The sequence below is a fragment of the Puma concolor genome, chromosome B4 (assembly GCF_028749965.1).
Source record: "Puma concolor isolate L17-30 chromosome B4, mPumCon1.1.hap2, whole genome shotgun sequence".
NCBI lineage: Eukaryota > Metazoa > Chordata > Mammalia > Carnivora > Felidae > Puma > Puma concolor.
Genome location: NC_141673.1, coordinates 6,340,337 through 6,360,746, shown reverse-complemented (window position 1 = coordinate 6,360,746; position 20,410 = coordinate 6,340,337). Strand labels below are relative to the sequence as shown.

General features: G+C 58.0%; 1 protein-coding gene across 4 annotated transcripts in view; it reads right to left on the bottom strand.

The window, feature by feature from the left end:
• Nucleotides 1-9,593: 9,593 nt before the first annotated feature.
• Nucleotides 9,594-20,410, bottom strand: part of PACSIN2 (protein kinase C and casein kinase substrate in neurons 2) — a 133,861-nt gene continuing 123,044 nt past the window's right edge. For 3 of the 4 annotated variants that reach the window (XM_086712107.1, XM_086712108.1, XM_086712104.1), the window contains 6 exons: nt 20,158-20,333; nt 18,507-18,627; nt 15,649-15,770; nt 13,238-13,360; nt 12,631-12,827; nt 9,594-9,747 (listed from right to left, as the gene is read on the bottom strand). In XM_086712107.1, coding sequence (XP_086568233.1) covers nt 9,635-9,747; nt 12,631-12,827; nt 13,238-13,360; nt 15,649-15,770; nt 18,507-18,627; nt 20,158-20,333 — 852 coding nt within the window. In that variant the 3' untranslated portion in view covers nt 9,594-9,634. The remainder of the gene's footprint in view (nt 9,748-12,630; nt 12,828-13,237; nt 13,361-15,648; nt 15,771-18,506; nt 18,628-20,157; nt 20,334-20,410) is intronic. The other variant, XM_086712106.1, reaches the window with a different exon arrangement.

Genomic DNA, 20,410 nt, shown 5'->3' with positions numbered 1-20,410 from the left:
GATGCTCAGATAGTGCACACTTGTCAATTCACAAATGCCCCGCTTTAAAAGGTAAAATATATAAATAACGATGTTTGTTATTGCCTTGATGTTACTGATTTTTACTTTTTATTTGTATTTTTTTCAATGTTTATTTTTGAGAGAGAGAGAGAGACAGAGTGCGAGTAGGGGAGGGGCAGAGGGAGAGGGAGACACAGAATCCGAAGCAGGCTCTGGGCTCCGAGCTGTCAGCACAGAGCCCGGGCGTGGGACTCGAACTCACAGACGGCGAGATCACGACCTGAGCCGAAGGAGGATGCTTAATGGACTGAGACACCCAGGCACCCTGCTGATTGATTTTTAAAAAGAAATTTAAGCTGATGCCCTTAGCTCCTGTAATGGGATTAACAATTTGGGATATCCTCATTGCTATAATATTTGCACCATTAGCAAAAATAATTGGAAAGCGAAATGAAAACTATGTTTATACAAAACCTGTACCTGAATGTTTATAACAGATTTATTTACAATCATCAAAAACTGGAAACAAAAACAAAAATTGGGGGGGGGGGCGCCCAGGTGGCTCAGTCGGTTGAGCGTCCTACTCTTGATTTCAGCTCAGGTCATGATCCCAGGGTTGTGGGATCGAATCCCGCACTGGGCTCCATGCTGAGCTTAGAGCGTGCTTAAGATTCTCTCTCTCAAGGGGCGCCTGGGTGGCTCAGTCGGTTAGGCAACCCACTTCAGCTCAGGCCATGATCTCGCGGTCCGTGAGTTTGAGCCCCACGTTGGGCTCTGTGCTGACAGCTCAGAGCCTGGAGCCCGCTTCGGATTCTGTGTCTCCCTCTCTCTCTCTGCCCCTCCCCTCCCCCCTCTCTCTCTCTCTCTCAAAAATAAATAGACATTAAAAAAAAAATTCTCTCTCTCTCCCGCTCTCCCCTGTTCATGCTCTCTTTCTCTCTTTAAAAACAAAAACAGGGGTGCCTGGGTGGCGCAGTCGGTTAAGCGTCCGACTTCAGCCAGGTCACGATCTCGCGGTCCGGGAGTTCGAGCCCCGCGTCGGGCTCTGGGCTGACGGCTCGGAGCCTGGACCTGTTTCCGATTCTGTGTCTCCCTCTCTCTCTGCCCCTCCCCCGTTCATGCTCTGTCTCTCTCTGTCCCCAAAATAAATAAACGTTGAAAAAATATATATAAAAACAAAAACAAAACTGGGAACGACACAAATGGATTAGCAAAACATAGTGAATTCATTCATTGGAGACCATCCACAGTAAGAAGGGACAAGCCACTGATAGTTGGAACCACATGGATGAATCTCCATGTGAAGCAAAAGAAGATAAGACAAAGGCCAAAGGCTACATATCGATGTGGAAACGTTGGGGTTCGGAGCTGTCGGCCTACAAGGAATTCTTGAGACATCTTTGGTCCAAAAAGGTGGTTTTACTAAAGCACGAGGACCAGGCCCCTGGACAGGAAGAGCTTCTAGGACATTCTGGAAAAGGCAAAAGTGTACAAAGGGAAAACAGATGAGGGAGTTCCAAGGGGTGAGGCCATAAGGAAAGGTTGACTACAGAGCAGCCAGGAGAAATTTGGGCGGTGATGAGACACTTCCATTTCTCCATTGTGGTGGTGGTTACAGGACTATATGCATCTGTCAGAAGTTGACTGTACGTGAAATGGGGCGCATTTTACCGTATGTAAATTATACCTAAACCGTGAAAAAAGATACAGGAAATGAAACAAAAGCTCAGGAATATGGGACTCAGGACCCATGGGATACCACGCAGCCATTAAATGTTCTATTTTGAGTGGAAGCATATTTAGGGTCCTGAGAAAAGGCTCGTGGAACGTTAAGAGAATGAAGCAGGGTGGCAAACTACATTTGCGGTATGATCCCAATTTTGTAAGACGCGTGCGCACTGCTGGCAACGACGACACGCTACGTGCGCTACACACGTGCGCGTGTAGAAGAAAGACTAGATAAAAATACACGGGAATGTGAGCAGTGCGACGCATGGACATCCGGACCACGGGTGACTTTGTCTTTGTGAATACTTTTTGCCCGGTTTTCCAGGGTCCAGCTGAACCTTCGTTCCTTTTTTACAACGAAGCGAGAAACATTAACCTTGTTATTTGCAAATATTATAAAGGGGCAGGAGCAGCCTGGCTGTCCTGACCCGGAAGTGGCGGGTTAGCTGCACCCAGTTTGCTTGCAGTCAGTTTTGCATTGGCGATTGAATGCCGTTGGGCTCCGGGCTGTTTGTCTTGGTACCTCCCAGCCAGCCCGCCCTTCAGGTTTCTGCGGCCCGGCCATCTCCGCCACACTGGACCTGACCTCACAGTGCTACCTATCCTTTCCTCAAAGCGGTCAGTGTTATTTACGTAGTTCTTCGTTCATCTGTTCCGATGAAGTTTTGGGGTGACGGTGGAGGGGTCCGGAGCCGACAGCCAAGATACAATTCTTGAAGACGTCTTTGGTGCAAAAAGATGATTTTATTAAAGCCCGGGGACAGGACCCGTGGGCAGGAAGAGCTGCGCTGGGGTCGTGAGGGGTAACTCATTACACGCCCCCCCCCCCCAGGTTGGCAGGGGGCAGGGATAGAGTAGATCTCTAAGGTATTTTGGAAGCAAGGTTTCCAGGACCTTGAGGGGCTGGCTGTGGCCAGGGGAACGTCATTTATTACTTAGTAAAACCCCTGCAGAAGGGAGAGGGGGGCTGTAAGCTTGGAGTAGGATTGCCAGCATATATGCTGGGGCAGTTGAGATAAGGAAGTACATTTACAGGATCCTCGGTGGGGATAATGTTAGGCTAAGACCCTCTTTTGCCCCCAGCAGAGTGTCATCATCGGGGCAGCTGAGCTCCTGGAGGGAGGTCACTCTTGGTTTCAAGGACTTGTCGATGGGCTGTAGGCAGCAAGGGAATTTAGTTTTTCATTTGCCTGAGTTTCCCCGCGGCACCAGGGCAAGCACTTAAACCCCTTGGCTTTGTTCTTGGGGGGCCGGGAGTCTCCGAGGAATATTCTACCGGGGGTGGGGGTGGGGGCGCTGTTAGCCTGTACTTTGTGATCAGGGTGCTTGCCCCACGCTCCCTAATCACGTTCCCCCCTTCCTTCATTTCCCAGTCCTTTCCACAAAGGATTCGAAGAGGTCGAAAACACTAGAACCTGAATTTCACTGGATGGTCCAGAATGGATGTCATCTCATCTTTTCAGGTTAGCTCCGCGAGCGCCAGAGCGCTAGAGACAAGCTCCGGGGCTGGAGATAGGAAGGCTCAGTCCCCACACCAAGCGGCTTGCTCTTCCTGCCCGCAGTGACAGTGAGGTGGGGCGCTCCAGAGCACAGGGGAGGGCCTTTCGGTCAGGCAGCGATCTGCTGGGGAACTGGGTCCCGGACGTGTCCTTTGCTGAGCGCCGCCAGGGGGGCGGGGGCGGGCACCTCCTCGCCCTCACAGTCCAACAGCACAGCCTAGCGGGAATGGCTTGTACTGCAACCCCTCCGCGTCTGAACGCCCGCCTGGCCGGGTGGCAGCTGTGGCCCGTTGGGCAAGTTCCCCCAACCTCTCTGTGCCTCCAGCTCCTTACATGTAAAACTAGGAATGATCTCATGCACGTAGTTCATGGGGCTGCTGTAGAATTCAGGAAGTTAACAGACGCTGAAGAGGTTAGAACAGGGTCTGGCACAGAGTGAAATACAAATGTGAACCACTATTGTTCCCATTTTATCAATGAGCAAACCAAGGCTTAGAGAGACAAAGTATTTCAATCAAGCTCACGTAGCTCATTAAGGTCACACAGTTGGACCAAGTCTGAGCACAAGGACTGTTACCTCATGGTCCATGCTTTTTTTTTTTTTTTTTTTTTTTTTTACTTTGTAATGTTTATTTATTATTTTCTGAGAGACAGAGAGAGAGCAGGAAAGGGGCAGAGAGAGAAGGAGACACAGAATCCCAAGTAGGCTCCAGGCTCCGAGCCGTCCCCACAGAGCCCGACGCGGGGCTCGAACTCCCAGATCGTGAGATCATGACCTGAGCCGAAGTCGGACGCTCAACCGACTGAGCCACCCAGGCGCCCCTCATAGTCCACGCTTTTAACCACTAGCTTCATTTTTATGCCTTTGTAAGACTGTTGTTAAGTTTCAGGGAAACAAAAATCTTTTCTCAGATTTTGGTGCAGAAAAAACCCAGCCTCCTTGCATACAGTTTCATACATGGATGAACACATGGGGTCTGGAGGAAGGACACATGCCCAGCGACTGGTCGGGGAGGAACTGGACTCTCCATCTGAGATCTGCTTACCTTGGCAATTATCGGCTTGAGTCGGGATGACATTCGGGGCTAGACTGCCTCCGCAACAGTGTTCCCCAGATTTGTGTGTTTGTCAAGCAGGTTCTCACTCTAGCCCCGCATGATCATAAAAAAGAGAAGGTAGGAACCGGTTCCCCATTTTCCAGATGAGGGGGAGGGGCTTACCTGAGGACCTGAAGCTCATTGGTTGACACGAGGTGCCCATCTGACCCTGGTGGGACATCTCTCCCTCTGCCCGGTGGCTGCCCCTTAACCTTCCCCTGCCCCTTGCATGGGAATCATGGGAATAGCCAGGGATGGGATGTCACATTGGTCTGTGTCCCTTGCTCCCTGGGCTCTCTTTGGACACATTTTCCCCACCTCCTTGGGCCAGACCGTGGTCTATCAGTCTCTGGGTCCCCAGAGCTCAGCTTCCACGCCCCGGAGCTGGGTTAGACGCATCCGCTGGTCATATGAACAAATCAAGGAATACATGGAATCGCTGGTACTTTTGGCGGCTCTGACTTGCTGGTTGGACCAGCGGTTCTCAAAGTGTGGTCCTGGATCAGCACCGTGGGACTTGCTAGATAGGCAAACTCTGGACCCCACCGCCAACCTCGTGACTCAGAAATTCTGGGACGTGGTCCAGGAAGCTGGGTTGTAACGAGTCCTCCAGGGGCTCAATAGCACCTGCTTTTTGGAGTTAGGCACTGGAGTTGAAACCCCAGCTCTGCCCCTAACCTGCTGTGTGGCCTCATGCAAGTCAGTCAACCTCTCTGGTTTGTTTCCTCATCTGCAAAATGGCGCTCAGACATAACGAGGAGGTTTGTATGACCCTTTGCCGAGAAAGGTGCTCAGGACTGGACCCGACGTGTAGCTGATAAACGTTAAGCCCAAGGCTGGATGGAAACAGTGGGCTGAGAAACTGCCTGTCCCCTGCCCGTGCGGGCTCAGCCTGGCTCCTCGAACTCTGTGCTTGGCAGTGGCCCCACCTGGTGCAGAATGACCTTGTGCCTCAACAGCAAGCCTGCCAGATTCCGTCTGGCCTGGGTCTGTCCTCCCTGGGGCAGCGGAGCGCCTCTATCCCAGCCCCAGATCCCTCCACCAGTGGCCCACATCTGTGTACTGGGCGCTGTGGCCTGGGCCCTGCTGCTCACTCCCACCAGAGATCACAGAGGTCCAGCCCGGAAGTCGATGCCTGGCCTTCTAAGGGAAAACAGAGTCCAGAGAGGGGCACACACCTCCTGCAGGTGTCTGGGGAAGGGACGCAGCGGGCAAGGCACCGGTCCAGCAAGGTCTCCTGTTTCCGGACACCCCCCAAGATCATTCCCATTTTATGGAGAGCGAGGCTCTGAGGTTCAGGCACTTGCTCGGGCTTCAGGCCGCACAGGGGTGGGGGTCCTCCCCGGTCAGTCTGCAGTCCATCCCGACATCTTGCCAGGCAAGGGATGCTTCCCACCGGAAGTGGGGGCAACAGCTCAAGGACCCCAAGTACTGTGCCCCCAAGAGCCTTGGAGCTGGGTTGGGGCCTTGTTTGTCCGAATTTCCTGAGACTTATAGGGTGGCCTCCAGAGTCCACTAGGCACCTCCTCCTCCCGGGTGTCAGAATGACTCGGTCCCTCCCTGAGCTTCTGGAGTCCCCTCAAGGCAAACTTGTGTCCTTCCTCGCTTCTGTCCTGGCACCGCTTAGCCTTGCATACAGTAGGTGCTCAAGAAATACTCGGTGAGTGAATATCACCCAGGCAGAGGGCCAGCTGACTCCCCGCCAGGAGGGGCTACTCAGGGTCAGGCGCCGCTCAGTGCCCCCAAACCATTCACTCTGCGACCGCGGGAATTTCACTCCTGCCCCTGACGTGGCCCGTTTCCCCGTGAACAAGTAGGGGGGGTGGTCCCGTGGCCCACAGGGACCCTCCCCAACCTCCCCCATCAGTATGCTGACGGGTTGCAGGCAGCCGCCTCCAAGTCTGCCCCCAGTCACAGCCCAAGCCCACAGGTCACCCAGCAAACACCAGACCAGGCACGTAAAGGGTGGTAAAGGGTCCTGCCGCGAAGCCCAGGACACGGGCCTGCTCGGAACTCGGAAAACCTAGTGTTTTAGCTCAAGCTGCTGCAGAGCGGATCTCTGCCTGGGTCACTCAGCCAGGGCTTGCTGGCCCTCGGGGCACTCCCTGGGGCTTGGACGGGAGCTGAAATACCCTTTCCCACCCTCTGCTGAGGGGAAGGGACCAGGCAGGCAGCAGAGGGTCCCAGGGCCCCGTGAAGGTGGTGTGCGTGCAGTAGTGATCCCGGAGATGAGGCAGCTGGGACCCCGGCGGTTGCTATGGAGGGGGAAGGACAGAGGGACGAAGAGGACTCGGTGGCCCAGCACAGAAGGTGTGGGAGGGGCAGTCAAGGATGCCAGAAGGTTCTGGCTGGGGACCGGGGGGAGGGGGGGTGTCACTCATCACCACAGTAACAGCTACCACCTCCTGGGCCCCCGGGGCCTTGCACGCCTGCCTCTAACCCTCCAACAGGAAGGCGGGCACCACTTTGGCCTGGGCAAGCGAGGGGTGGGTTGGGATTCCCTGAGGGCCAGGACGGGAGGGGGCAGGTGGGCAGGGAGGGCCCTTCAGGATCTCTTGCAGGAGCTCTGAGAGGACAGGCTGCGAACAGGGCCTGGCTGAGCAGAGGGGGTTTCATCCTGACTTCTGAGGGTTCCTCCTGTTCACCCCCTGCTCTTTAGCCGCCAGTGGGGGCTGCGAGGAAGGGCCTGCCCTCGAGAACCCTGCAGTTCTGTCACGGGACCTCAGGCAAGTCGCAGAACTTGAGTTTCCAGACCTTCCATGTCCTCTTCTGCAAAGCAGGGGGACTCCAGCCTCCCCTGAGGCTGTCATGACGCGAGCTCACCACGTGCCCAGGACTGGCCGGCTCGGGCCTCGGGGACAGGAGCCTGCTCCGACCCCTCCCTTCCGCCCTGTCCTACCTCGCGTCTCTGCGGCAGCCGGGGGGCAGCTCCGGTGGGCTCCAACTCCTCATGAGCGGAGAGCAGGGGACCCATCGCCCATCGGGTGACGAGGCTCGGTCTCCGCCTTCCTGAGCTGGGCAGAGCGGGGCTGCGGCAGCAGGCGCCCGCCTCGCTCCTCCGACTCCGAGGGTCCAGTGCCCAGAACGGGCACATTTCTGGACGAGCCTTACCAGGGTTCAGTGTATGGGGCTGTGGCAGCCCTGGCAGCTCTTTCTCGCCTTGCCCTTTCGACTCAGGCCACCCCAGGGAGGGTGGAGGGCCCCACAGGGATTTTAGTGCCACAGGCCGGCTGGGACTCCTTTGGTAACTATGACTCTAGGAGCCTCCGTGTCCGCTGCAAAATGCAACGGGGAGCCTCATCCCGCTCGCGGGACGTCCGGAGAGGGGCATGTTATCTGCAGGCACCGTATGAGCAGAGCACAGGGCCCAGGAAGTGTGTTCACAGCAGCCCAGGTGATGGACGGTCGCTCATCTGGGTCCAGCCAGCCTGTCTACACCGGGGAAGCCCAGGCCACAGCGTGGCGGGTTTTGGGGAAAACCCTGAGGGGTTCAGGTGCTTCAAATCCCCAACCTCTTTCTTTTGCAGGGGACATAATAACCCTTTGGGCAGCAGTCCGGTGCCTGGGATCTCGCCCAGCTCCAGAGCTGGTAAATGCTGACGGAGACACGGTCGCACCACTGATGGGAGCGTGAGGCACACACGGCTCTGAGACGGTCACACTCACGAGATCAACTGTTTATTGATTTTTTTCCTAAAATACTATCCATTTAAAGAAACTCCTAACTGAAAAGACTTGACAATTTTTGGTAGATCTGTAGCAAAGGAATGAGGATTTCTGCTGGTAAGTTTTCATGACAAAACAGACACACACCCACTTTCCAAGCAAGACCTCAAGCTCACTGGAAACGTTGAGAAAATGCATAGCTTGTGATGGCGGCGGCCATTCCAACAATGTCTGAGTTACACAAAATAAAGGTTTTCCCTCCTTCCCTCCCTCCCCTGCCCTGTCATTACAGTGTGGCTCCTGCCCCAGCACGTCTGCTCCCGATGACCACGGCTGCTCAGAAGAGACCCGCGTGCTCTGGGGTGAGACCCAGCTTTCGTGCACTCACGAGGAATAAAGGAGGACTGTGGACCCTGCGGCTGCCGCAAAGACACGGGAGTTTGTACAGTGTTCTGCTACGGAAAGGACTAAGGCTAGTCAGAAGGTGGACCCACAGCTGGCCGGCGAGGACACGCTTCCCCACAGCTGTCTCCACTGCAGAGGCCCAGGGCCGCGTCCCGAGCCCAGAGGAGGCCTGGCCCACCGGCCAGGCCTGTGCCCGAATGTCACAGTCTTCAAGCAGTTCAGTTAAACCCACTGTCAAAGGCCGTTACGTCTCGTTAAAACAGTAGGCAAACTCTTTAGATTCTCTGAATATCAAATAATATATACAGATATACACCAAGAGAAGACAGTCTGATGTAAAGCATCTTCGGCTACAGATGCGTGTGCTTGAAAAGTTAGTCTTACTTTTTAACCTTCCAAATCACTGACAAAATCGTTAACCGGCAAGAGTAGAATCTTAAACACAAATAGGATGAAAATAGCTTTTAAATATGGCGACGTGGGGAGTGCGACGTAAGGTTATCCCCGAAACTCATGGAGGACACCCCGACGCGGACAGCATTCACGGCCGTGTCCAGCCTGATGCGCTCCTGCCTTCCCACCGCTCTCTCTTGCCTCCCAGGCTGCCCGCCCCTCTCGATGAGCCGCGGCAGGACCTACCGGGCAGCACGGGAACAGACCCCTCCCCGCAGGACTGGTGTATATCAATCTGTGCCATCGTTTAAGCATAAATGAGTGGGAGAACAGGCATGTAAAAAAAGCATCACTGTACACAGCCTTTAAACGAAGGACCTCAAAGTCCTCACTCGAGTGAAGCGTCCACTTGAGTTGCGGGTGAGGAGACTCGTCGGAGAAAGTCATCGGCGGAGCGAGGATCAGCGGAAGCCACTGCCGACTCGGAGGAGGAAAGGAGGAAAGACGAGGGCGAGACTACGCAGATCCGTGAAAAGCCAGCACAGCACGCACAGCGGGCGGGACGGGGGCCGGGGCGCTTTCCGTCCTACTGTGGCTTCCTGCGCTCAGACCTCTCTGTCGGCACCGCGTGCGGGAAGGGTGCCGAGTCCCGGGTGAAATGACCGGCTCGTCCGCCTTCGAGAGACACCATGAAGCCAAGAGCAACGGAACCGCCAGCTTTTGCAGGAAAAGGAGCGGACGCTCACACGGCCGGCTGGTGCCGGGGGTGTCGCTGCCCGGGCCCGACGGCCGACGGAGCTCCCGGGACCGCTGCCTCCAGCCTCCGCCAGCCAGCCGGCTGGCCCGTCACTGGATTGCCTCGACGTAATTCGCGGGGTACAGGCCGACCTGTCCGTTGTCCAAGCGTCCCTTGCACCAGCCCTGCTCATCCTCGTCCTCGATCTTGGTCAGCTCGTCCCCTTCAAGACAAGAAGGGAGCGGTCCTGGTGAGCGGGTGGCTGACAGGCTGACCGCCCGGTTAGAGTCGCCCTCGTGGCTCAGCCCCCACCCTGGGCCCACAGAGGGTCTCGGACCTGGGGGGAAGGGGCAGGCGTTCTCTGGGGGACAAAGCAGGGCCTGCGGCCTGGTTATTTCTCTACCAGGTTGCATCTGAAGCCGTCCTTTCAGCCACAGGGGCCTCTGAGAGGTGTCATGGCTGCCATCTCTCAGTGACCCTAAAACAAGCAGCTCCCACAGACACTGCAGAATTAAATGCCACAGGCCCGTGCTTCCTGACTGTCCCAGGCCAGGTCAGAGGAATCCTTTCCGAGGGTCCACACCACCCCTCCTCCACCCTCTCCTGCTGTCCTCCCTCCTGGGCCCTGGCCCACTCGGTCTGGTATCTCCTCCAGCACTTACTGCCCTGCCTCATGCTTTCGTTTCATCTGTGTCCAGAGCAGGCTGTGGGAAGGGCAGGGACCCATCACTCGGTCCCCAGCGCCCAGCTCGGGGCATTTGTCCTCAACCCCCGTCCAAACACTGTGAAATGGAAGCCATTCGCCGCGTGTGTTAACGTGGCTGGTGCACGTCTGGTCTGTTCGGACACGGAGGAACCACGAATTCAAGCCAGGCCCCGGGCAGTGGAGGAGATACACTCATGAGAGGGGACAGAGGGAGGCCTGGTCCTTCCAGGAGTCAGACCAGGGGGATGAAGACCAAAGGTGGGGTCGGGGCCGTGGTGGGGGAAGGTCCAGGCCTGGCGGCCAGAGGGGGCCAGAGCCAGGGGACGGGCGAGGAGCCACCTTGCGGAGACGCCGTGGGAACCCGCAGCCCGGAACTTCCCGGGAGCGGGGAGCCTGTGGGAGCTGGTCGGCCCGGCTAGGAGACCCGGCAAAGCGCCCTGCGCCTGGGCCCGGTTTCCTCATCTGCAGACCGGGTGCCGGGAGGATTAAGCGTCAGATCGGGGAAGGGCCGGGTGGTGGCCGATATGCACTGAGCAGCTGCCGTCACTCCCATGTGGGGGTGGTTTTTCCTGCAGCCGCTGCGCCCAAGATGGGCACCGGGGCCGCTCTGTTAGCACCGGCCCCTGTGCAACTCTGACTCGGCAACATCAGCAGCAAACACGGGGCGGAGGTGAGCGTCGCGAGCGGTAAACTCCACCTTCTCCTGTCCTTCCCGCCCCCCACTGTGGGCTCCTGGCAGGGCCGACGCTTCTACAACTGGCTTTTCCCTCATTCCGCCTTGTGTGCCGCCAGGCTCGCGGGTGCACGGCGAGGCCAGCTCTGTGACACTCGCACGGGGTGGCAAGGGCGCCAGGGAGAGGCTCCGGGGGCACCTGAGACCCCGAGGAGCAGCGAGCGCCAGCACAAGGTACAGACAGAAGGAAGCGGTGGCAGCCGGGGGCAGACGTCACGTTACAACTAACACAGAAAACAGACACGGTGAAGAGGGCAGCTTTCGGGCTGTGAAACATGAATCGGTGATTAAAAGCATGGGTTTCAGTCAGTGTGCTTTTATCAATTCACTCAGAGCAAAAGAGAATGTTTGTATCTAAAAGCTGTTGGCAAATCCAATAGGTGGGACTCAGAAAGAATTAGGAATTAAGAATGATTAAATCAAGGGGGTGCCTGGGTGGCTCAGTCAGTTAAGCGTCTGACTTTGATTTTGGCTCAGGTCATGATCTCACTATTTGTAAATTCGAGGCCCACAATGGGCTCTGCACTGACAGGAAGGAGCCTGCTTGGGATATTCTCTCTCTCTCTCTCTCTCTCTCTCTCTCTGTCTCTCTCTCTCCCTCACTCTTTCTCTCTCGCAATAAATAAACTTAAAAGGAAAAAAAAATCAATGAACAGATGAAGTAAGGGGCTAATGACCACTAGATCTCAGAAACTGGGCAGAGATGCGTTATGGTGCTTAAGGACTCTCTACAAGCGGCCAGGGGCACCTGATGACCAACCCCGGGCTCGAGGGTGTGGGGCCAGCTGCCGGCCTGCCGAGCACACGACACGGCCCTCCGCCCCACAAGCTGGGCACGGGGGTCCGTCCCAGTGCACACTGCAGCCTGCGCTGGTTGAGCTCATCTACCTAGAGGGGTAGGTGCTGGATCTGGGGTGTCTGTGAGGAGGGAGCAAGGCAGAAGGAAGGAGCTTGGCTCTCTGTGGGCCCACGTCTGTGGGCCTCCTCTGAAAGGCTCTAAGATAGGCTCTTTCAAACTGAGGGTTGCAACCCATTTTGGCAAATTGCAACCAGCATTAAAAAACAAACAAACAAACAAACAAACAATAAAAGACAAAGGCTAGAAAATCTGCAGCACAGGGCTCCCGTAATCTGGATCCAGACTGTTCTGTAAAACAGAAGTTTCCGCTACTGGCAACAAAGGTGTGCTGGTGACAGAACGCATACGATGCGGCCGCAGGAGTAAGTTCAAAAGGCACTACCCTAAAACGGGACTCCAGGTGGCCCAGGGGCACACCGAGTGCTATTCTGGGGTCTGGGCCAGGAGGCTGGCTAAGGGCTCCTCTGCCAGCTGGGGGTGTCTCTGGAGATAGGCTTCCCCTGGGGACCCCCAGGGCTGCTGGGAAAACTGGCTGGTGCTGGAGACCAGCATGTCCTGCCCAGTGCCCCGCTGTGCCCGGTCCTCGGTCCTGCAAGGGGTGGCGCCTCAGGCAAAGGCACCAGGGCACCTCATGCCTTCTAACGTGTGGCACCGAGCACCTGCTGCTTTTGAAATGTGGCGGGGAGGACCGGCAAACGAAACTTGCAGGAGTTTCCCAGACTTAGAAAAACAAAGACACCCCCTAAACCCTAAGCCCCTAGCAGGTCGGAAGCATCCGCCCCAGATGCCCGCCAGGAAGCCCACTTACCAGCCTTGAAGCTCAGCTCGTCATGCTCCTGCCCTTCATAGTCATAGAGGGCCCGGACCCGCACTTCTGTCCCCGAGGTGGCATCCTCGTCAAATGGGTTTGAGTCCCCGTTGGCGTCCGTGGACGAGAACGGGTTGTTGGACTCGTCATCTGACCAGTCAGTGGGGTAGCTCTGGGTCTTCTCGTAGCTGCTCACGCTGCAAGAAAGGAAGGGTTGACCCGGCGCCCTGAGCACGGGGCCGGCAGAGGCACGAGGCCCTGCCTGGAGCCTCACCCCTGCCAGGGGAGGCCGCAGAGCCCTGGGGCCGGGCAGGGGGCTCCTTCGGCAGGAGAGGAGCCCCTCGGCACACCTGTCTCCCTGTGGTGGTGGCGCGAGGGCCTCGACGAGGGTTAGCAGAGTACAGAAAAGAAGCAAGCACGGATTATTAACGGATGCCCCCCCGCCCAGAGAAAGAGGAGCCAGAGGCTGTCCACACCGGCAGCCGGGCACCTCCTGCAGGCCTCGTGCATTGCTCTGAGTGCCAAGGGGGCAGGAGCCTGGACAGAGAGAGACGAGAGACAGAGAGCGAGCAAGGTGGAAACCGGAGGGAAATGTTTGTTCACCAACTTTTTGGCCTTAACGTCCTCCTTCTCACTGACGGTGCTCCCCGTGTCGTCCTCGTCCTCGAAAGGGTTGTAGTTGGACAGTGACTGTGCTGACCGTGTGGGGTTGCTCGGGACACTAAGGTCACTACAGGGAGAGAGACAGCTTTCAGGGGACCCCAGCTCGGCACCCCGCCCGGGGCCTGCATGCTCCCAGCTGCAGGATCACAGGGCCAGGGTCTGAAAGGACACATCGGCCACCCCCGCCCCGGATAGGAGGATATGTTGTTTGAGTGGGAAGATGGTCTTAGCAAAAACACTTAGTGATATTCTGGTGGCTAAACACACTTACGGCATCTAAGAGAGAACGACACTGCCATTTCCCCTCCTCGCCTCTGGACACTGGCTATCCTGAACAGGAGCCCTGAGGTCAGGACAGGCTGCCGCTGGAGCACAAGTCATGTCTGGGCTTTCGGCTTCTCCCCACAGCCCCCCAACCTGGCCCCCGTTCCCGATGCTGTGAGCTGGCGGGCCAGCCTGAGGGGCTCAGCCTGGGGAGCAGACAGCCTGGGAGGCTCAGAGCCCTGCTGCAGAGAGCAGGAGGGAGGCCCCTGGTCCTCGCCAGACCCCACAGCACAGCACTCTCCTCCTTCTGACTACAAAGGGTCCGGTGGCCTCCTCCCCACTTCTGGGGTTAGAGCTTCCAAAATTGGCACCAAAGCCTACTGAAGCCCTTTCCAAGCCCTTTCCAAGAAGAAAGGAGCCCTTTCGTGCTCCACAGAGAGAACATCCATCTGCCCAACTGTATCAGCCGCCTACTGGGTGCCAGGCCCAGAGGGGACAGACTGGAGAGCCCAAGCCCGGCCCGGGGGCCAACAGCCAGGACGCAGTGACTGTGGGCACAAGGCGCAGAACAGGATGGCCAAGAAACGAGACAGGCCCCTAAGAGCCCCGGCACCTGACTGTGGAATTAAGCTGCAGGGTGGGGCTTGTGGGGCCAGCACCGCCTCCTGCCGCCAAGTAGGGGACTGTGTGCGGTCGGCACCCACAGCGCTGGATGGATGGCCCAGACAGAGTGGGGGGGGGGGGGGCGGCAGGGCACAAATGCCACCAGTGACCCCAGGTGGCCAGTCACTGCCTCAGTGGCCTGGCGAGGGGCACCGGACCCAAGCCTGGGCTGTATGCCTGAGGCCAGCAGGCCCTCCTCCCTCCCTGGCACCTTTCTCTTTCTTTAGGGGGCTGGTGCTGAGCGGCCCCGGCTGCCTAGACTCTCCCACGCCCTCCTCCCCGACCCCTGGGGTGGTGTCTCACCCTCCACACCCCTGCGCCAATCACACAGGTGCTGGCCTGATCCCTGGGACAGCTCATACTGCTCTGGCCACTTCACCAAGTTCACCTGTCCAGACGGAGGCACAGCCATCTGAATGGTGAGCCATCACGTCTGCCCAGGAAGCCCGGGTAGGAGCTTCAGTGCCCGGGGATGCAGAAAGGGCTCCGGAACCTTCACGGACCCTCCCAGGAGGCACAACCGTGAGGTCTATCATTACCGTTGTGGCAAGGAAGCCTCTGGGTGCGGAGCCCATGCGGCAGGAGTGGCCTCTGGGAGGGGCAGCTCTGCAGAGGACAGCAACACCTGCCCGCCGGGACGCGGAGGCCCGGGGACAGGCCTCGTCCAGCACACACTTTCCCAGAGGTTCCAATGACCTCAGCATCACCTCTTCTATCCAAACTAGGTTTTAGCAAACAGTGACGTGGGAAATAAAATAACCAACGCTCTCACCAAAGAGGTGACATGTGGGGGCCTGGGTGGCTCAGTCGGTTAAGCGTCCGACATCGTCTTGGGTCATGCTCGCACTCCGTGGGTTCAAGCCCCACGTCGGGCTCTGTGCTGACAGCTTGGAGCCTGGAGTCTGCTTCAGGTTATTTGTCTCCCTCTCTCTCTGCCCCTCCCCCACTCACATTCTGTCTCTCTCGCTCTCAAAAAAAAAAGGGGGGGGTGGGACACGTGACAATGCTGTCCTGTGCTGCCCCCCACTCCCAAATCAGGCCCCTGCACAGGGCACAGGGAAGCAACCTGGCCAGGATGCCCGGTCCCACCGGAGGGAGCCACGACAGCGACTTCCACCTGCCCGTGTGCCAGTGGAGATCCACAACGACCAGCCCCTGACATCAGCTCCCGCCCTCACTTGGGGCCAGAAGCATGTCTGTGGCAAAGGCTCCCTTCTCTGGGTCCTTCCACAGCTCTGGCACCAGGTGAGCTGATGATCCTTCCCAGGGATGCCCTTGGGCCACTACCCAGCAGAGCTCGGATGCCCTGGAAGCATCTGGAAAGACGTATGTGTGGGGCTCCCTACAAGGCTTCACTGGGGAGTGTCCGGCCCACGCAGAGGACCCAGGGGACCTATCCCAGGGGACGGAGGCTGCCCCAGTGCCCACCTGCTGGGCTTGCTCTGCAGAGCCTGATCGCCTGTCTGGTTGATGCCCGTCAGGGTGACCCCATCAGTAGCCTTCTTCTTCTCTCTCCGGCTGAGAGTTCGATTCAGGTCTGCGGACCACTCCTGGGCAGCAGGCACCGAGGGAGAGAGACAGGGAAGTTCATTAGTTTGAGGCCACGTCAGTCTAACACACCGGCCAGCCAGCCAGTGGCCCGCCCTGCCTGGTTAGTGACACGTAGCCTCGCTGCCTCGATTTTGCCTTGTTTTCCAGCCGACCTCAGGTTCCTGGCACCTTCCTACTCCCCCCTCCTCACTGCTAAAGGTGGGGACTTGGGCCTGTGGTGGCCTGGTCTCGGGAGGAGAGTTTGGCCAGCCAGCACGCAGGTGTCCAGGGAGCCTCCCCATCCGGCCCCTGCCCACGTGGCACTAAGCCTCCGGCCACCTCAAGCCACCAGGGGTCGCCAGAGGCCTCGCCAGTTTCCTTGAGCCTTCCAAATTAGCTCTTTCAGCAAAGATCCTTCCCATTTATTCCCTAAAGTGTTTCTGGCTCCCAAGGGAACAGGAGGGCTGGCTACAGGACTCTGAGCAAGCCTGCAATGTGGGGACCGCACCACGGGGTGCAAACGCACAGGGCCTGGATGTCACATCACCAAAGGGGCAGATAAGCCGGCTCGACCTCGCAGGTCTCCGGGAGTGGCTCCCTCACTGGTAGCACGTGCTGTGGGGCTAACCGAGCAAAGAGTCGACTCCCCAAAGGTTCCCTAGTTTCCCAGCACGTAAACAGCTTTTATCAACTGCACTGAGGGACACTGGAAGCGGGAAAAAGGAAGAAGGGCCGTCCCTAACACGTGTCCCTAACACGATCTTACAGAAAGGCAGGTAACCCCACCCGTTACCAAACCACCTCCACTGAACTCACCCTTGGTGGGACCGAGGCCACAGCGTGGCCCACATGTACCTGTAGGGCCTCCAGATTAGAAGGCATCTTAGAAACACCAAGTCTAACCTGTCACCTTGTCAGATGAGGAAACTGAGGCCCAGACAGAAAACGTGACCTTGGCCACACAGAGTTGGTGGCAGACTTGGGCCTGACTCCAGATCCTGGTCACCTATTTGTTGATAATTATCTTCTCAACCAAAATCAGCTGACTCAAAGAGACCCGTCCCGACTGGGTGGGCTCCCCAGGGCCCACGTAATCAACACCAGGCCGGCTGGGGAAGGAGGGCCGGCCGTTCACGAGGACAATGACCAGCACGGGCAGAACTGCTGCCTCAGCTCCTCTGCCGGCACCAGGCTGTGGAGCCCACACGCAGCCCACGCGGGCTGGACACACACGGCACAAGGTTTGGAATTCAATACATTAGCCAAAGAACAGAAACTTACTTCATCCTGCGGCATGGAAAATAAAAACAAATAATTTCATTAGACCCTGTAATTTCATGACCCTGGAAGAACCATTAAGCACATGCCACGTGGGGTGCTGCTTCCCGGCCTGCAGGATCCACAGACAGAAGGGCCACGGTGCGCTCTGGCCGGGACACCCACCCCAGTGGGACGGCCTGTCAAGTCTTCCTTCCCCGACCATTCCGTTCCCTAAGGGACTGGCGGGAGGTGACCTCCTGAGCCAGCTCCCGAGAGCAGCACGCGCCCCCTGCAGGGGGAAAATCCCAGCTCTGTCCACAGGACACAGGTCAACTTGGTTCCTCCCCATGCACCGCCACTGGGGGGGGGGGGGGGGGGGGGAGGGCAGGGAGGCTACGTGCTTTCTCCTGTAGGTCCGCTTCCACCCTGGAGGGCCCTGGGGCTCTGCTTTGTGCAGGTGCCTCGGAGGAAGGGGCCCAGTCTGCTCTCGGCCTCCTACTGGGAGAGCTCCTGCAGACAGTGCAGGGGGCCCGCCCAGCTTTCTTCAGAAGCTCCAGAAGATGGAGGCACACGTATGAGGCCTGACACAACGGCCAGCACAGACCAGGTCACGACCCCCAGCTGCCCGAGGAGATGGGCGCCCGTGGTCCTCCCCATTTGATACGTGGGAACAAATGACTCGCTCAGCATCCCACAGCTGGTAAGTGGTGAGGCCAGACCTGAGCGTAGCCTGTACCCTGGCAGCTCTGGAGGCAGGGGAGGCCGCTCGGCCCTCGCGCAAGGCGTCCTTCCCAGAAGGCAGCACCCGCGGGCCCGCAAAGCCTTTCCCGGCCCCCGCTTCATCACAAGGCGCGGAGAATCCCTTCCCTCAGAGAAGGAGGGTGGCAGGACTCACGTGGGGCCCGATGGGCCCTGGCGACCGAGTCCTGTGTCTGGAAGAGACCCGAGGGCCTCAGGGCCTCCCGTTTTACATGTAAAGATACTGGAAGGCTCGGACCCAGGAAATCAGGAAAAGAGGAAAGTTAACCCTGAACCAAAATTGGTTGAATTTCCCGTCTGAAACAAGGCAAAGTGCCTCGTGTGAGGGGGAAGAAGAGCCCACTCTCCACCCCGTCCTGGACCAGAGGCCTGCCAAGCCCAGCTGCACGGTGGCTGCTCCCTTCTCAGCCGTCTGGCAGGGTGGGGCGGGGAACTGGGGCCCCCGCGTGACCTGTGGGTCCTGGCACTCACCACCAAGAAGAGAATGCCGGTGGTCACCCAGTGACCGTCCGAATTCTTAACGAGAAGGGTCTTTACTGAGATTCAGAAGGCCCTTCAGTAGTGCCCGGGGGACTCTGAACATGAAGCTGGTTTCTAGAATAGCCATGCTTAAAGGCTGCCCCACAAACAGGGCAAAGGCCAGCACAGAGTTGAATGAGAAAGTCAGCACATGTCTCAACCTCACGGGCCCAGGCCCCTGCCGGACCAGCGGGGTCACGGGCACAGCCTCCTCTTACCTCAAACTGCGGCCAGTTCATGGACATGCCTGGCCCGTGGTTGGCTCTGAACCACCTCAGGTCCTCCACTGCGTCAGCGGCTTTGATGCTCTGTTCCAGGTCGCGGTAAATGTTCTTGTAGCTAAATCAGAAAGAGGAGACAGGACCGTCTTGGAAGGCAGGGAAGGCTACCGTTCATCCCAGCCAAGGGCCGGGCCACAGCAGGCACGTGGTCTCCAGCCACACTAGAATCAGCTTCATAGTACGGACCAGGAGGTGCTGCCTGGGTCGGCGGGATGGTCCCCTGGCCTCCGCGTGCACAGGAGACAAACAACGATCACGGTGCGTGAGCCACAGCTTTGGCTTCCCACAAATTGGCTTTTTGTCGTTATTTTTTATTTTTTGGCAGGGAGGGGCAGAGAGAGAGGGGGGCACAGGGGGTCCGGAGTGGGCTCTGCACTGACAGCACGGAGCCCCACGCGGGGCTCGAACTCACGAACCGTGGGATTGTGACCTGAGCCGAAGTCAGATGCTCAACCGAGCCACCCGGGGGACCCTTCCCACAAACTGGCTTTTAAACCAAATGGGCCGGGGCCTGGCAGCAGACTGACTGCCCGCTGGGAGCACCCTCTGTCCTAGAGCCTCAGAGGGAGCACGGCCCTGCGACGTCTTCCCTTCAGACGTCCCACCTCCCAACCATGAGAGAGTAAGTTTCTGTTGTCCTAAGCCACGGGTTTTTGGTATTCTGTCACGACAGCCCCAGGGGGCCACTTGCCATCTACTCCCCAGGGAGGCGAGCCCCCCGCCTCCCCCCCTCCCCAGCCAGCGGTGCAGCTCCTGGCAAGTCACGCTCCACAGCCGGCCTCCGTTTTGTCGCCAGTGAGATGGGAAATAGTGCCTCCCACTGTACCGACTCTCCTAAGGACTAATGAATGCCGGCAGGGTAGCCCCGCGAGGACTGTTTCTATTGTGTCACACAGGAGACAAAGAGAATGTAATTTCCTGCGAACGACAAGCCTTAACTTGTGAGTCCTTTCTGAACGGCTCTGCTATATGGATGGCTGAAGTCCACGTCCACAGTTAGCCCGGACCTCTGTCCCAAAGGAGGCATCACGGGACCAAGGACAAGGCGAGTGTGGAAGAAACACCGCGGCGTCCACGTCATGGTTCAGAGCTGAGTCTCTGAGGGCCCGTGCCGTCCAAGGGCCACTGAGAAGTCCAGGGCTGAGCAGGCGGCCAGCTGCTCTGGATGGAAGGGCCTCGCGGCAAGGTGGTCCTGAGGGTGGGGCACCCCAGCCCGGGAAGCACGGGGAAATGCTCCTGGCTTGATTTCAGATACGCCGCTGTGGTCGGTCCAAGCCGTGGCCCTCCCTTCCTACCCTGGCCCAGAGCGCGTTCGTGGAGCTGGCGGTGCGTGGCCCGAGGCCCCCCGGCTCAGGCCAGCCGTGGGCCATCAGCTGCCCCAGGCAGGGGGAGGGGAGGGGAGTACACCACACAGGCCGACCCCGTGGCACAAGACCCTCCCCGGACAGGAAAACTCAGCGGGGAGGAGGTCTTGGGACAGACACGGCCACCCCCAGCCCTGGTCTGGAGAGCAGTTACTGAGCTGCACGCAAAAGCCACTTTCCACTGACCACATGGTGACGTGCTCCCTCTCTAAACGGGAACTCACCTGGCCACGTTCGACAAGTCTAGGTGCTTCTGAACTTCCAGCAGGACTTCCCGGAAGAAGCGCAGGCGCTTTTCCTCAAACTGCTGGCACTGCTCAAACACCTGCTCCATGTTCTCCATGTACTGGGGGGTGCCCTGGTCGAGCTCCTTCAGCGACTTCTCATACTTCTCTTTGGTCTACAAGAAAGGCCGGCACCACGGGACGAAGGTTCATCTCCGCTCACCCCGGCTCCCTCTGGCACAGAGAAAGCCAG